Below are 16696 nucleotides of genomic sequence, written 5' to 3' on the forward strand. Positions count from 1 at the left end.
AAGGTCTGTATACACACAATGATGTCTGACGTTTCTTGGTTCCCATAGTATAATTAGGAAACTTGACACTTCAATTAAAAAGGTAAGACGAGGACATTTACCATCAGACTATAAAACTCCTCTTCTGGAAGAGGATACTATAATATTTGAAGATATGCTTTGGAAAAATCATATAAAAATGAAAAGGGCACCATTTCAAGAGCACTAGGACTACATTAAACTTAAATGAATTCCAACACTCATAATAATGTAACTCAGAAACAAATCTGGTCTTAACAAAAGCTCCAATAAACTAAAACTATCTTAACAGGCACAATGAACAGTGTAAACACTGTTAATGGGCACCAGGTTTAATAGAGCAGACAATGTTTGCTTCCGCATTCACACTTAATTTTTCAATTACATTTTTAAAAAATGGTGCTGCTTAAGCTATGAATGTTTTACAAAAAATTAATTTTAATAAATATGGCAAATGCTAAAAATCTAGCTAGGTTACCATGCAAGATATTATAATAACCAAGACAAACTCAAATTTATAATAAAGGCAACTTGCATTCAAAATGAACTCTACCCTTGTATTTTATTAAAAGGGCAAACATCATGAATTAACCCAGCTGCTTACTTGAATTACAAAAGTAACATGATTCAATATGAAAATAAGAAACTGTCTACAAATCTCTGACAGTAATAAATTGCAATATACAATGCATACAGGAGTCATACAGAGCAACAAACTCTCGTACAAAACAAAAATATTTTAATACCTTTAAAATCCAAATTTTTCTTTAAAATCATTCATGAAAAAGATTCTCAATTAACACCTCAATTAGTCAAGCATCAGGAAGCTACATTACAGCTATTTAATATACAAAGAGACATCTTTTCCCCAGTCACTTCCTTCTAATGTCTCTGTTTCCAGAATCGTACAGACTCTTTTGCTTCTCTCCACTCCCCATGCCACCATTTCTTCAGATCATGAAAACTGAATTTGTTGAACACCAGAAATCTAAGATCAGAAAATTTAAATTGAGCAGAATTAAAGAAAAAACATATTTTTAAAATAACATGTATTATAAAAAAAACACATATATTATAAACAAAGAGTAAAAACAATAGACAATGAAAAATAAGTCTACTTCCCACTCCCAAATTTCCATTCTGTCTACCCAAGGGAGCTACTTTAATAATTTCTTATGCATCTTTTTAGAAATCTACACAAATACGAATATGTATGTACATATTTTTAATCAGTAAGAGAATACACAATTATATACCTTGAGAAAACAATTTTTAACAACCTTCTTTATCAGGTCCTTAATAATAATACAGTTGATCTTGAGCAACACAGGGGTTAGGGGTGCCAAACTCTGCACAGTTGAAAATCTTCATGTAACTTTTGACCCCTCCAAAAACTTAATAGCTTACTGTTGACCAGAAGCCTTACCAATAACATAAACAGTCAATTAACACATATTTTGTATGTTATATATATTATATACTGTATTCTTAAAACAACACTAGCTAGAGAAAAGTAAATGTTTAAGGATGAGAAAACCACATCTATAGTAACTGTAAAAAATCTGCATATTAATTGGACCAGTGCAATTCAAACCCAAGTTGTTCAAGGGTCAACTGTAATATGCTGAAATTAACTACCTGTGATAAAAATCAATGATACAATTAATTTTTAAAATAATTTAAACTACAAAGAAGGTTGTATTTTACCTGTTGATATGACGTTGTATAAACCATAACATTTTGTTGTTGACCATCTGCAGTTATTAAGCCAGCTGGTAACTGGTTAGCTAGAAGACAAAAAAAAGTTAAAGCAGGAAAAGAATTGCATCTACTATCTGGATATGAACCTTAAAGTCGTTCCATTAATTCTCATTACAATTCTGCCACTAATCAATGTAATCTTGGACAAAGTCATAAACCCTCAAATTTAGCATGAAAAAAAACTCCGTAAAAAGCACATTTTTTCTATTGCAAGTTTTCAATTTTCTGAATCTTCATTTCTCTAAAATATACTTGGGCTAACTGCCCATGTGTACAAATCTGCAGACTGGATGGGGTTTCTAATTCATAAGCAGACCTATATCATGAGGCTTAGCTAGGAGCAACACTTACATTAACTAAACAGCATGTATTTTGAGAAATATAAAATATATACCTATAAATTTTATATGAGAACTAGAATCACCACAGACCTTTTATTTCACCAATATGACAATATTCTTTTTTCTTTTTTAAGACTTTTTATTTTTAAAGTAATCTCTACACCTGACGTGGGGCTCAAACTCACAACCCTGAGATCAAGAGTCACACGCTCCTCCAATGGAGCCAGCCAGGCGCCCCTATTCAATTTTTTAAAAAACCCTTCAGTTCAAATTTATTTAAATCACAAGATTTTATATCACAAGCTACAGTTCTCAATATTCCTATCTCATGTGAATCTTAAACCAAAAACTAGGGGCCATGGAAATCAGAACTATGGGTGAAAGATTATAATGTCTGCAGAATTTAAATTTCTACACTTACCCTCACTGACTTCAAACATAAAGGCATGAACTTATAAGAACTATTCAAAATAGTACTATGTCCAAATACTCGGGGCTGATATTCCCAAAGTACCATTACATTCAGTATTAATAACGGCTAACAAACTACATGACTTAGAAGAACAAATGTAGTTGCATAAATGTATCATAACACTGCTTACTAAATGCCTCCTCTGTAAGTTCTTCACTTAGTCCGTCTGTAGCTGTGACTGTTCCACCAATTCCTTTCTCTCCTTTCATAGCCTAGGGAAGGACAAATCAAAAAAGCAATCACTGGTATTCAAAAGAAACTGTTTTCTAGATGAGAATGCTTATTTCCTAAAATTAGGAGCTTCTATTATTACAAACACTGCACAGAGTATTTATTTACACTTCTGGTTAATTACATATGAAGAGGCCCTTCAAAATGCTAACTTTTTATATAAGCAGTAATCATCACAAGACAGTGTTAGTAATGACCTAGAAAATCTAAAATATTTATGTATAAAAATAAAATTATTCTAATTCCACACTACATCAAAAGGAAAATAGAAATCTACTTACAGATGAAGTAGTCTGCAAAATACTATAAATATTCAGCTCATAAATCTACTATAAAAAATGATCCAAATTATCATTTAACTCTATATATATAGCTCTTAGCCAAATGGGCAGTACTATAACAGCAAGTTTAAAGTCTTAAATTCCTAAATCAAAATTACAGTTTGGACCAAAGAGCTCTTAAGTTTCCATCCGTTCACTCTAAGGTTCTGTGATGCAAAAAATTTGGAAAAGTACTGTGAGGAATTTACAAATTCTCTTCCTACTTTAACCATTTGATGATGCATATAACACTAATTCAATGGGATTCTAACATTAAAGAAAGTATTTTGACAGCAATGTGAATCTGACACCCAAGCTGGAGTGTGGAAATAAATATGCTGATTTCAATTTATTTCCACAAAATTCATACCATGGGCAAAGATAAACCCAAAAGGAAATGCAGAAGAATTTAATAAGAAAGGGATACAGTTAGAATTCCCTTTTTTCTATCTAGAAGGCCCCAAGCTTTGAGATGCTACCTCTTTTAAACTAATAATAACCACAGCATGTGTTACCATTACAGAGTGCTCACTATATGCTGAGCCTAGGGCTCTACCTACATTATTTTACTTAGTTCTCTCAATAACCCTGGGAGGTAGGTACTATTACTAACCTCACTGTACAGACCAGGAAAGCAAGGCCTAACGTATTTAAATAATCTGCCCGAGGTCACAGTGGTGGAGCTGGGACTCAGCCTCAGGTGGCTGGAATCCTGAGTCCAGGCTCTCACTCATTACACTACACAACTATGATGTCATTAGTAACAAAGGGAAAAAGAAAGGACATACTATTTAAATATAGTAATGTAAGTGATTACATACTTCTGATGAATGATACATTTAAAAAGTTAAAGTGAATAGTATATCTTAGTTTCTTAAAAGCATAATGGAAGGCATTTTACTTACCTCTCTGAATTTCTGAAGGTATAATTTTAGAGGTTCTACATAACTGTCAAAGCCTAAGGTCGACATGGCAAAGAGAATATCTTCTCCGTTGATTGTCTTCCGTTTCTCTTGATGGCATCTTTCACTTGCTTCAGATGTTATAAAGCTGATGAACTCACTTACACATTCTTGAACACATTCTTTGGCATCTTTTGCAATCTGAAGAGAAAAATCACAGGTAAATTTGCAGGGAATATAACCATCCCCTTCCTAACAACCTACAAAAATAAAAGCTATTCAGAAGAATACAAATTTCAGTTCACGGCTGTTAACATTTCATCTTTGAAATAATATTGCTAATTACATTGACACAATGTGTGCTATCAAAATTCCAGCCCTTGAGAACTGAGAATAAAAACTTGAATATCAGTAAGAGAAGCCTTGACAACTATTCACAGAAAACAGGTATAATTTAGGTAAAAAGGCAATCACTGGATGTCCCTACCATCCCATAAAGATGAAATCTTACTAACCAAGTGCCCCAAGAAAATCAGACCCATGGTGTATGTAGTATACTGTGGGCTAGACTCAGGTATCACTCCTCTGCCCTAGCATTTCCACAAATAAGGACACCAGAAAATTTTAAAAAGACAAAACACTGAATTCCTGTAAGGCTTACAAGGGAATGAAATAATGACATCTGGTGACATTTTTATTACTGAAGATACCAAGTGTCAGGTACAGGTTTTGAGTTTATTAAAAAGCAGCACACACCTGCCACTTCATTTTAAAAGCAATTCTTCTTTTAAGGGTGTGAAACTCTTTCAAAGTGTCTTTCAAACTTCACTTTCAAAGTGAAACTCTAATGGATTAAAGCATGCAATTCCAAAGCCACTTCTAACAGAACAACACAAATCCTTGCTGAAACACACTGTCTTCCACCTCCAGGCCTCTTTTACATCCTGAAGAACAGTAAACAAGAGCTGCAGGCAAGATTATATCATGCTAGCTGTACGCATAACTTTAGATATTCTAGTAGCTATGTTTAAAAAAAGGTGAAATTAATTTTAATAATATATTTTATTCAGCCCAATAAATCCAAAATATTACCATTTAAACAGAGAATCCATTTTAAAACTGAGGTATTTTAATTCTTTTTTTCATACTAAGCCTGCACAATCTAAAGTATGTGTTACATTTACAGCACATCTTAATTCAGACTCGCCACACTTCAAGTGCTCAGTAACCGTGTGCGGTCGGTGGCCCGAGGTACTGGACAGCGCAGGCCTAGCGACAGAAACACCAATCAGCAGTTGTGCTTTATTTCCCCGGAAAACATGAGGAGGACCTCTCATATTGGAACTTCTAGGCTTAGCTCTGTATTTTAATAATATATTTCTTTGTGAGCTTTATTACTTTTGTAAGCACTTTATAAGCTACAATTTAAAAAGTTTATTATGCAATATAAAATAATATAAAAAATGTGGCTTTTAATTCAGACCAAGTGATGAGTAGAGTGATGAGTTTTTTTTAAGTTGTTATAAATAACTGTCTATACGATTGTCTGTCTCAAGACAGAACTACTTTAAAAAAATCATGCCAGTTAAATTTAAATGTACATTAATATTTATGATTATATAAAAATAGTTGCTTCCAAATGTAAGGATTTTTTCCATATCAGTCCAAAATGACCCAATTTTGCTGCAACATTATAGAAGTCACAACTCCATATGCTCAAAAAACCTGATAGTTCTGATAATGCACCTGTTTTAAAGGAGATTCTTAATTCTATTTTATCTGCTTCAAGTGGGGGAGGGGAACATGGGAACTGCAAATGGAGTCCTGCTCAGTAACGAAGTGTGTAGCACTGAAAGAGCGGCTGGACTTGCTGGGAGGCTGAATGGCTGCTCAGTAATAGCTGACCGTATTCAGAAGTGCACACTCATGTGGGTCTACACTCCCCTCTCCCCTAGAAAAATGTCTCCTCCGCATTACCTTTCCCGTTTGAGGTATGGCATTTTTCATTATCCTTGCTACATTTGCAATTGGAAGATAGATATCTTGTTCTCTGAAACTTTCTTTTGAGCCGTTTGTGTCTTCATGATCATTCATGCTGTCTTCAGTATCTAAAGAAATAAAAATGACTTCGGTTTCAAGTTTCTCATCATCTTTACTTCAAGATAGAGACGACTACCTGAGACAATCTAAGATAAGAACCATCCTGGTTCATTTCCTAATCATTTTTAGGGAGGAGGATAGCAGTTCTTTTCACAATTTTTCTCACAGCCATAACTGAAACCTACTCATTAGTTTCAAACCTTCTGCCTCAAATCCTTTTATCCTCAACTCTGCCTACTAAAACCTTACCTATCCGTGGTCAAAAGAGCTCAAAAACATCTGCATGGCACCTTCAGAAGTGATCTCTCCTTACACAAAATATCACAAAGTGCCTCTCTGTGTCTTTTCTGACACATTTTATAGTTCTTTTCATTTCTCATCCTCCCAATTAGATGTCTGCTACCTTAGGCCAGGGATCAGCTCTGTGTACTTCCTAGAACTTGGTATAGCATCTTCCACAGAAGAAGTACTCATAAATATTTGTTACATAGCTAGAAAACTTACAGACTATGACCTATGGTTCCTTGCATATTGCCAGATTAAGAGGTTATATTATGCAAAGCCAAGTTTATATAGAATGGAAAAAGTGGACTTGAGTATTACTGACCCAGTTGGATTAATACTAATGTAGTAAGTTTTTGAACAAAGCTGTAGCACTGATCCGACGTTCTTACAAAAAGTGAATCCTCAATATATAGACTCAGATATAACTGAAGCTTTCACAGTACCAGTAATATACTTTTTTAACTAAATGCAGTATCCTGTAAGTAATATGTACTCTTTCTATATTAAAAAAAGAAAGGCACTTACGCTGATTCAAGTTACATTTTTCTTTTCAAGCTACATTTTTATGTGTATCTGTTTCAGGATGAAGTAACTAATTACCCACCCCCAACTGCCTCCTAAAAAATATATCTTAGGGGCGCCTGGGTGGCTCAGTTAGTTAAGCGTCCAACTCTTGATATCAGCTCAGCTCTTGATCTCAGGGTCGTGAGATCAAGCCCTGTGTCGCGCTCCGTGCTGGGCACGGAGCCTACTTGGGATTCTCTCTCTCTCCCTTGGCCCCTCCCCCCACTCGCACAGGAGCTCAAGCTCTCTCTCGCTCTCTCTCAATAAAAAGAGTCAGATGCTTAACCAACTGAGCCACCGAGGTGCCCCAAAAACATACTTTTCTATAACTCTTTTCTAGAATTCTTTTCTAGAACTCATCACTCTTTTGATGACTATTTCTAATAAAAAGCGCCTTGTTTTATTTATTTTATTTTATTTTTTTTTTAAGATTTTATTTATTTATTTGACAGAGAGAGAGACAGCGAGAGAGGGAACACAAGCAGGGGGAGTGGGAGAGGGAGAAGCAGGCTTCCCGCCGAGCAGGGAGCCCGATGCGGGGCTCGATCCCAGGACCCTGGAATCATGACCTGAGCCGAAGGCAGACGCTTAACGACTGAGCCACCCAGGCGCCCCAAAAAGCGCCTTGTTTTAGACTATCACTGAACTTTGACACAAGATTGCTAATTTTCCTGTAAAGACAAAATTAACCTAGAACATCACATTAATATGATTTTCACTAAGTTGTTTCTACTGGGGAATGTCTTTAATGGGGGCTTTCTCACCATCGTGAGGCTGTATCACATAGTGGCTTCCTCCGATGTAGTCTGCAGAGATGCCTAGTTGAGAAGCATCTGTCGTAGCGCTGTCGCCATCCATCTATGAGGAAAGAAGTTTTGAAATATTCTTCAATAAAACTTATCTAAAAAACATAATAGAGTCGATGCTCATAAACTGTCATAGCATGGGTCAATTAGTTTTAAAGGCATTAAGCTTACTAAAAGAAAACATTTGTATCTCTTGATTTGAAAACCTTGTGATAATTTTTCAATAATTCAAGATTCCCCTGTCTACCCTCTGTAGGTGATAAGCATTAAGACCAACAGGAAAACAAAACAAGGAAATGAATCTAAAACACACACCTCTTTCTTTTCAATTGCATAATCCTCACATATAGTGCAAACAACCCTGACTTACAACCTAGCTTGTCCCTGGAATGACAAGCAAAGCCGAAGTCAGCTTAGAAGTCACCTAAAAGTCACCGATTTCCATCTCTTTCCGCTTTCCTGCTACAGCCTGGTAGTCCTATGCGAATCATTTTGTTCCTGCTGCAAACTTTCCCTGCTGTCTCACAGAAGTTCCACAAGGGGCAGTGTCTTGGTTCAAACTGCTGTTTGGTAGGGGAAACATGGATTCCTTGCACAAACCTGGGTCCATGCAACCTGAAAGCACACCCATACTTTGAACCAGCCTATCACCTCTAATTCTACTCAACAGTTCCACCCCCCCACCCCGCTCTCAAACTTGAGATTCTGTTAAAAAAAAAAAAGGAGGGGTCAGGGAGATTGGAGATCTGCATATAGACAGTAAAATTATAACCATAGACAAGAATGAGAATTAAAATGACTATTTTAAAAGAAGCCTGCTTAATTAAGTTTGCTCAGAGCTAAAAGAATTCTAAGAGGGAAAACCTGGAGAAAACTGGACCACAAGCCCTGAACTGTCTCCATTCCATTTCACCAACATGGCAAATCCTGAAAGTCTTTCCGCTTTGCAAATAATACTATTCAAAACAATAAGGGACTAGCTATTTGTGGGCGGAAAATTTGTAAATGCATTACCCGAATAAAAAGTGTAGCAAAAATTAAGTACAATCTATACATGCTTTCAGGCCAGATCAAAAAGAGACACTTGATCCTACATGTTCATCTAGGGCCAGGACCTTGATAACAAGTTTAATGTTATTAACTGCACTACTTAAGTCTTTGGGTACCACGTCATGTTCTCCAGCTCTGTTGGATTTTCATCTACTAGTAAAACAGCAGGCTAGTTTCCAAGTCTTCAATAACATGGCATTTCTTTGATACATCTGTTGACTGTGGTATCTAATTTAATTGCAGATAAAGATACATTTCCATAATCTATGTAGTTTTCTAAGGGGCTAGAGAATAGAATTCACCTACCTTTAATAATGTGCACAAGTACAGAGTACCTATTTATTGATACTTCTTAGTGGCTTCTAAAAGGTAGTAAACAACATCAGTGAGCTCTGATTCTGACTCTCCTTGCTGATCCCTGAAAACAGCATCCCTACCCATTAAATGTTATCTCTATATAAAATGGAAATAGTATCATCTTCCCCATCTTAAACAGCTAATGTGAAACATTACCCAAAAATAAAATGCTATTTTAATCCTAAAATGCCAACAAGATACTAGGAGAGTGGTCTTTAATAGATATGATGATGGATTTATTAGCCATGAAAGACAGCTCAATTAGGATAGCTGTGAACTGACTAGTTTTTACAATGCCCTAAGGGAGATTAGGGAAATCACAGCTCAGGAGAAAGGACCAAAGTGGTTGTTTCAGAACCTATAACTGGAAACAAATCTTTGTTGGGGTGGGGCAGGCAGGGGATGTCTGTCTGGGAGAGCAATTAATTTATAAATATAACATTAAAAAAGTATTAAAGGCAAAAAGTTTAAATCACATTATCTTGTCATGCACTGGAATTAGTAGCAAGTTATCATTTGGATTCACGCCATTAGCCTCTAAACCTCAGTCTTCTAAACAGTACTTCTGAAAGTATTTCAGAGTTGTCAGAACGAAAGAAAGGGAGCCTGCTAAAGAGCTGTGTTTGGCGCATAGAGCACTCAGGGGACAGAGATCCCATCCTCCGTCCTTGAGGATAAGCTGCACGGAGCAGGCTTAGCTGTGTGTTTCTTTGGGTCTGCAAGCCGTAGCTCTTCTGTCATTTCATCACACCTCTGTCTTCCTCTCCTCTATCTTTCCAACTTAAAATCCTGCCCCATACTTTAATCCCAATTTCTCCCATCCTCCTGAAATCTTTCTGATTTACCCTATTCTGCAAACCCAAAATTAGTGTCCCCTTCTTTGAATCCCCAAGGTACTTAGTAACAAATTAAGCCTCATCTTTGATGCTCACAATATGCTAGCCACTCATATATATAATATGAGTGGGGAAATGAGGCAGGGATACTTGCTAGATACATCCCAAAGGCTTTTTCAAGCTCTAAACTTCCTATAAAAATATTCAGAATAGGCTGGAGATTTTAAGTAAGCCAGTCAACAAATATTTACCAAGTAAGCACCTGGTATTTATCAGGTCTGTGCTGTGTGCTGGGGATGTGGCCTAGTCAACAACATAGACAAGATCTCTGTCCTCATCTTGCAGGGAAGACAAGTATTACGTAAACTAGTGGCAGGGGAAAGGGGTAGGGAGTGTAGTCTCTTAATACTTCCAAGGCACAGGCTCTGGAATCCTATCACCTGGTTTGAATTCCTTCCTACTTACTTGCCATGAGACCTTGAGCAAGTGGAATGAGACAGGACTTACCATGGAAAGACTTAGCATAGTGTAACAGGAGGACTCAGTAAATGTTATATGTAGCTATTAAGTAATTACAATTAACTAATTGCTAGTGCCAGGTGCTAAGGAAAACAAAGGTGTTTCGTTATATGCTTTGAGAGCTTATTGCAAAAGGGGCCACAGTAGTCTGGGGAGTCAAGGAAGTGGTCACAGGAAATGACATTTACACTAAGACCGAAAGATAGATAGAAATCAGTTAGGCAAGGAATGGACTAGAGGCTAGATCAAGCAGTGCCTTGTGGACAAGAGCAAGTCAAAGGGGAGTCTGATTTGCATGGTTCTGCTAACACTCTGGCTACAGTCCAGTGTAGAAATGGACAGAGGGGAGCAAGAATGGGGGCAGAAGACCACGAAGGACCATGGGCCTGCAGTCAGAGCATGAATTCAGGCAAGATGATGAACATTCATTCCCCAGGTCAGTCCAGAACAAAAGCAGTGGAGATCAAGGGGAGCAGACAAAAGAGCCTTTCAGGAGGTCAAATCAACAGACCTGGTGACTGAGTGAAAATGAACCAGAAGAAGGACCGAGGGGATGCTGCTGGGGTTCCTGCAGCTGGAGAGATAGAGAATGGGAGCGCTGGGCAACGAGAGCCAAGCTGTAGCCGGTGACCACAAACATGCAGTGGCACCAGTCTTGACAGGTCCACAGGTGGTGGAAGAGGAGAGAAGCTGAAGTGCTGGGTCTTACCCAGACAACGAAGCGGGAAGGGCATGCAGGAGAGTGACAAGACAATGGGTAAAATGACGAATCATTAGATCCAAGAGAACTAATAACTATGGACAAAGACTAGTTCAAGCCCATTAAATTAATGTTATTGACTATTCTGACTACTTAGTTGAACTGATACTGTTCTCTAAGTTGAACTGATATTGTTCTCTAAAATATTATGTGAAATCAATGGTCAGCTGGCTAATACATTTTTATTCTATAATTCTGTGATGTAGCAGTATTCAAATTACATTAATAATTTGTGCACAAACGTGGGAAATAGTTCCCTCTTTAATAGGTTTAACATTTATCGAACACTTTCTAAATATCTCATGCAATGTTCATGACCCCGTGAAGCAGATGAGAAAATTGAGGTTATAGAAGGCTAATGACTTGCCAAAGGTGGCAGAGTAAATGGGATTTAAATCCAGAATCTCAGATGCCAAGTACTTTACAGTATTTGTTCCTAATAGTTTTTCCTGTAGTCCATAGCCTAAATTTTTACTTTGCCTTCTCTAAATTCTGGGTCTAATGACTGTATATTAAAAACATTCAAAGTTGCTTCTCAAGCCAGGACAAGATCTGTGGGATGTAAGCAATGCACCTGGTTTGGGGTTCAGGATCAGGAGCACAGGCCCTTAGGACAGACCATCTGGGGTTTTTTAAAATGGAGTTGCTATGAGAAGTGAAGTTATTATATAAAAAGCACTTAGCAAAGTGTATGGTACATAATAAGAACTCAACAAATGTAACCTAGTATTATTTTTGTCCCTTCAAATACAGTTCTCACCCTTCTTTCCAGGCATGGTTTTCTCTCTTGCGTAACCCCTTTCACCTGTTCTCTGGACCAATTCCTTTTTATCTCTTTGAGGATAAGAAGTAACACAAAGATTCCTCACCTCTAATGGGTCTTCAGCCCTCCCTGACCAGCTGCTTCACTCTTTCTTCAACATGCTTAGGCTCCCTCACTGAACACACAGAAGTACACACAGACCCATAAAACCGTAATTCTGCTCCACGCCCTTGGCTAGCTATCACTCTCACTCTGACAGTCCTCACACATCTCTCCATTCCTATTTCACCTCCCTGGCAAGTGCTTCTCCACCCCACCAGGATACTGAAACCGCTCTTGGAAGTTGCCAATAATCTTGCCTTCATTCCTCCTTGGCTGTTCTTGATAGTGCCGGCCACTGCATGAAATTCTCTTCTCCCTTGATTTCCAAAGCGATATCCTTTCCTGGTTTATTTTTTCCTCCCCACCTCCCAGTTGTTAGTTTCATCCAAGGTTATCCTTTCCTCTTTCTTCCCTCACTCTCTTAATGAACTCGTTAAATACCACTTCTATGCTTAGAAGTCCTATATCTACAACCATATCCTGCCTGCCACTCCAACGAGCCATGCCTGTGGAACATGTCTGATGTCCCATCACTGTCAGCTTAAAATTCTGGAAGATGAAACTCACCCTCCCCATGTCCTGCAAGGAGGCAGTGGATGAGAGCTCCTCATTTGCTTTCCAGCTACTGTGATCCCACCCTCCCAGGCTCATTATACCAGTGTCATCTTAGATTCTTCTATCTCCTCCAAGTTCCACCTAAGCTGTTACCTCTTTTAATAAGTTGCCTGGATATGCCCTTCCTTTCTCTACTGCCACTGCACTACTACCCAACCTACCAGGGTACAGACTGTTTTAAGATGGATCTCACTCAAACACCATTTCTATAGCTCCTAAACCTGGAATGGTTCTAAAAGTCTTTAGCATCAAATCCAAACCTAGTTTTTCCTTGGCTTTTCATGAGTGGATCCCCTACTTAACCTAACTAAACTTGTTTCCAACTCTATCTTCAGGGCTAATAAAAATCTTAGTGCTAGAATGTGCCTTATTTAAGGATCACCAGGTATAGCTCTTTTATTTTAGGACTGAGGCATGAGTCATGGCTCAAGGAAGTTGTAACATGCCTGACATCACAAATACAGTAGCAGATCCAGAACTAAGCATCCAGACAGGAAAAGTGGTATCTCTCACTAAATTAGCCTATGAAATCTCCTCTTGGACGATGCAGATCTACTCCCCCTCCCCTAAACAACAGTTACTCATCCCTGCCTTCAGGCTTTTGCTTTCGGTGATACCCTCCACCTACCCAAATCCCACTCATCCTTCAAGGCTAAGTCCACGACATTCGCAACTACCCAGGCCTACCACACCACTGGTCTTTTCATCTCTGCCACCCTTAGAACCAGCATTTCCCATTCCCTGCAGAATTGTCTTCTAAGCATTCAGTTCGACTGAAGCCCTTCTAGCAAAACAGAGAGCCTCTTAAGAGCTGGGACAGGCTTTTTATCTTGTAGCCTCCACAGCACTTAGGGGCCCACAGGAAACAATACATACAAGTCACTAAAAAGAAAGAAGCAACAGGAATGAGTGAATGGAGGTACTATCTGTCTAGACTTGAAGGGCATTCATTCTACTCGGGATCTCCAATATACATTAGGTATAATTTTGTTTCCTAATTACTGTTCAAATCTAATTAACAACCAAAATGGTAAGACATACTTACTGTCATGAAATACTGTCAGAACCGTATTGTCAGTGGTGTTCAGAACACCTTTCTAAAAAGGGGTCTGATCTTTGCCCAACTTCAACCTAGAAGATAAACATCTATTAGTAGTAACAACGTATTGCCTACAGGCTTTCTTCCTAGTAAAAATTTAAAAGGCGTGTATAATTTCACCTACTATTCTTATTCAACAGAGTGCAAAAAAGCAGGCACCCAATAAAGGTTTCTTAAATTGGCAGATATATTTTGGAGACCTTGCAAAAAAAAAGTTAATTCTATGGCAGGGAGGAACTGCTTTCCTAACATAACCCTGAATTTATTCATGTTCACCATAAATATTCATCACAACACCCCAAATTATATGCACGAGACCAAAATTTACACATCCAAATTATTCAAAATATTAACACCCAAGACAAAAACACCCCAACTTAATTTTTCAGTGATGATTTTCTTAATGTTTTAGAGTGAGATTTAGGAGTCCAAAAGCTCAAAAGAGAGGGAGAAGAATATCTCAGAATACAATGCTTTTAAATTAAACACCTCGGATTATACTGAAAAGAAAATACACGCTGCCCAGAGAACATACGTGGAACACAATAAATTAGGACCTTTATTTATCATTTTAAAGCACCACCATTTTGGACTAAAATTGCATCTGAATAGCACTTCATTTTCACTGTAAGGCATAAATAGCTGAATAAATTGGTATCAATTACAATGTTACAATCTCCATTTCTCATTTGCTCTTTTCCTTTTTTTCAAGTGAAGCAATTAAATTGGGGGGAGGGGCAAAACAAAAACATATCCTTTCAGTGTTAATTTTAAAGGAAGAGAAAATAATGATATGCATTCAAGCATGAAATCTAGTAAACAGAAGAAAAAATTGTAGCCACTGAACTGAATTTTTTAAATGTCAGTCCAGGCAGCAAAGACTGGCTGACATTGTCTACTCTGCTATAATCTTAAAAGCAATGTCTAATTTCTTTTTAAATATTGTCCTCTTTCTAACCCCAAAACTGCCCAGATGATTCCTTCCTTGTAGCTAGAAGCGTTTTAAGGGTGCCTTTGAAAAAGAAAATCCTCAGTACACTTAAAATAATGGAGCTATATATATTTATTTTGCTTGGGTGGGGGGGCACACCTCACCACACTCTCTCACCCAAATAGTTGACTCAGTATATATTTAGATTCAATATATTAAAGATAAACACTGTCACCTCATATGGTATATATTTTCCTAAAGGCAGGTTATGCTATATGTGAAAGCTCAAGGGAATGCATACATCTGTTTAATGTTTGAAGAAATGCAAATTTGTATCCAAGAAAAGCAGCAGACCCTTCCTCCACCCTCCATTCTTTGGCATCAACAACCAGAGTTTTGCATCAATAGAATCCTTAAATTAAGCTACAGGAGCAGTGCGGGGAAGGAATAATTGCCTTTTAAGGAATTCTGGTTAAACTTTGAATACTTTACAAATAAAACCCTTATTTATTAATGCCACTTACATCGATCAGTTTATCTTACCACTTTATTTTGCCAATTAGTTTCCATACTAAGAAAGCCCAAACCACCCCAGTGATTCGTGGCACGAACCATGGCACCGTGGAGTCCATGCGGGTTAGTGGGATGCTATTTTTTTTTTTTTTTTTAAAGGTCGTATGCTACCTAACCTTGTTTAAATTATCTTGTTACAGTACTTTGGGCAAGATTACGACTTGTGGGTGCTCTGTTAATTCTTTGTTCTCGAAGACTACTGCTCCTCAGGCCCGGCAGATCCTCCCCGCCTCCCACCGAAGATTAAAACCTTAGTCCAATCCGAAAGGCTTCCTTCCCACCTTCGGGGCACGTCCAGGGACAGCAAGCCGCCAGATGGCTGCATTCTCTACGTGTAAGCCAGACTGCGGGGAAACCAAATCCACTCCTTCCTCCCGGGGACCTCGCTTCCTCCCCACGAAGGTGCGCGGGCTGGCCCCGGCCCCACCGCCCGGCCCGGCCGACTGTCAGTCCCGCCGGTGCGTGGCGACCGCCCCTGGCGCGCATCCCCCGACTCGCCCGCCCAGGCCCCGGGCCCGCGCCCAACGCCTGCCGGCCGCCCGCCCGCTCCGGGCGCCGGGGCAGACAAAGCGGCCCGGTCCCGCCATGCCCCGGCGGGCCAGCGGGCGGGAGGGGGGCGCCCCCGGGGACTCCGCGCGGCAGCCCGGCCAAGGGCGCAGGGTCGGGGCCGGGGGCCGGGCCAGTGCCCCCCGCCCGGCTCCCCGCACAAAATGGAGCCGGCCGGGGCGCCGCCGAGAGGGGGCCTGACGGTGCCCCGGCGCCCCCTCCTCGGCCTCGGGCCCGGAGCTCGGCGGCGGCGAGCAGGAGGCGGCCTGGCCCGCGTCCCGCCGCTCCTCGGCCCGGCGCACAAAGAGCCGCGCCGCGGCCCCGGGCCCGCTCCCCGGCCGGGCCCGCAGCGGGAGCGGCCTCGCAGGCGCCGGCCCGGCCCCGGCCCCGGTCCCGGCCCCGGGAGGGAGGGCGGGTGGGAGGGAGGCGAGTGGCCCCGGCCGCGGCGGCGTTGGCGGCGGGGACGGCGCCGGGAGGAGACGGACATTTCATTCGAGCTAAAGTGGAGTCGGTTTAGGAGCGATCATTGGCCGAAGCGAGACACAAACCTCCAATGCAGCCCTGGTTGGCTCCCGTCTCCAATCGGCTGTTTGGTTGGACAGAAAATGGCTGCGAAGGAACCAGTCCCAGCGCGGAGCTCCGCTTCCAGGACTCGGCCTCCCCTCCCTCCGCCGCGGGCCGCTTCCCTCGGCGCGACACCCTCCCTCCGCGCCTCCCGCGCGCCCGCCCGCCGCGGCCCCGCCGC

The 16696-nt window shown here is 40.1% G+C and overlaps 2 protein-coding genes across 6 annotated transcripts in view; one reads left to right on the plus strand and one right to left on the minus strand.

The window, feature by feature from the left end:
* The window catches only part of HCFC2 (host cell factor C2), a 76530-nt gene that overhangs the window by 49557 nt on the left and 10277 nt on the right, over positions 1-16696 (plus strand). For 2 of the 3 annotated variants that reach the window (XM_032416211.1, XM_032416212.1), the window contains one exon: positions 15546-15678. The exons of the other annotated variant lie outside the window; for it this stretch is intronic. In XM_032416211.1, the coding sequence (XP_032272102.1) occupies positions 15546-15652 (107 nt within the window). In that variant the 3' untranslated portion in view covers positions 15653-15678. Of the gene's footprint in view, positions 1-15545; positions 15679-16696 lie in introns of those variants that run through there. 3 annotated transcript variants of the gene reach the window in all.
* NFYB (nuclear transcription factor Y subunit beta) overlaps positions 562-16696 on the minus strand; it is an 18757-nt gene continuing 2622 nt past the window's right edge. The window contains exons 1-8 of one of the 3 annotated variants that reach the window (XM_032416215.1): positions 16500-16637; positions 13848-13933; positions 7759-7852; positions 6023-6153; positions 4049-4246; positions 2723-2804; positions 1726-1805; positions 562-1006 (exon numbers count right to left, since the gene is read on the minus strand). In XM_032416215.1, the coding sequence (XP_032272106.1) occupies positions 974-1006; positions 1726-1805; positions 2723-2804; positions 4049-4246; positions 6023-6153; positions 7759-7852; positions 13848-13853 (624 nt within the window). In that variant the 5' untranslated portion in view covers positions 13854-13933; positions 16500-16637 and the 3' untranslated portion in view covers positions 562-973. Of the gene's footprint in view, positions 1007-1725; positions 1806-2722; positions 2805-4048; positions 4247-6022; positions 6154-7758; positions 7853-13847; positions 13934-15686; positions 15890-16499; positions 16638-16696 lie in introns of those variants that run through there. The other 2 variants (XM_032416216.1, XM_032416217.1) reach the window with 2 other exon arrangements.

Source organism: Phoca vitulina, unplaced genomic scaffold, assembly GCF_004348235.1.
Source record: "Phoca vitulina isolate PV1807 unplaced genomic scaffold, GSC_HSeal_1.0 scaffold19, whole genome shotgun sequence".
Lineage (NCBI taxonomy): Eukaryota > Metazoa > Chordata > Mammalia > Carnivora > Phocidae > Phoca > Phoca vitulina.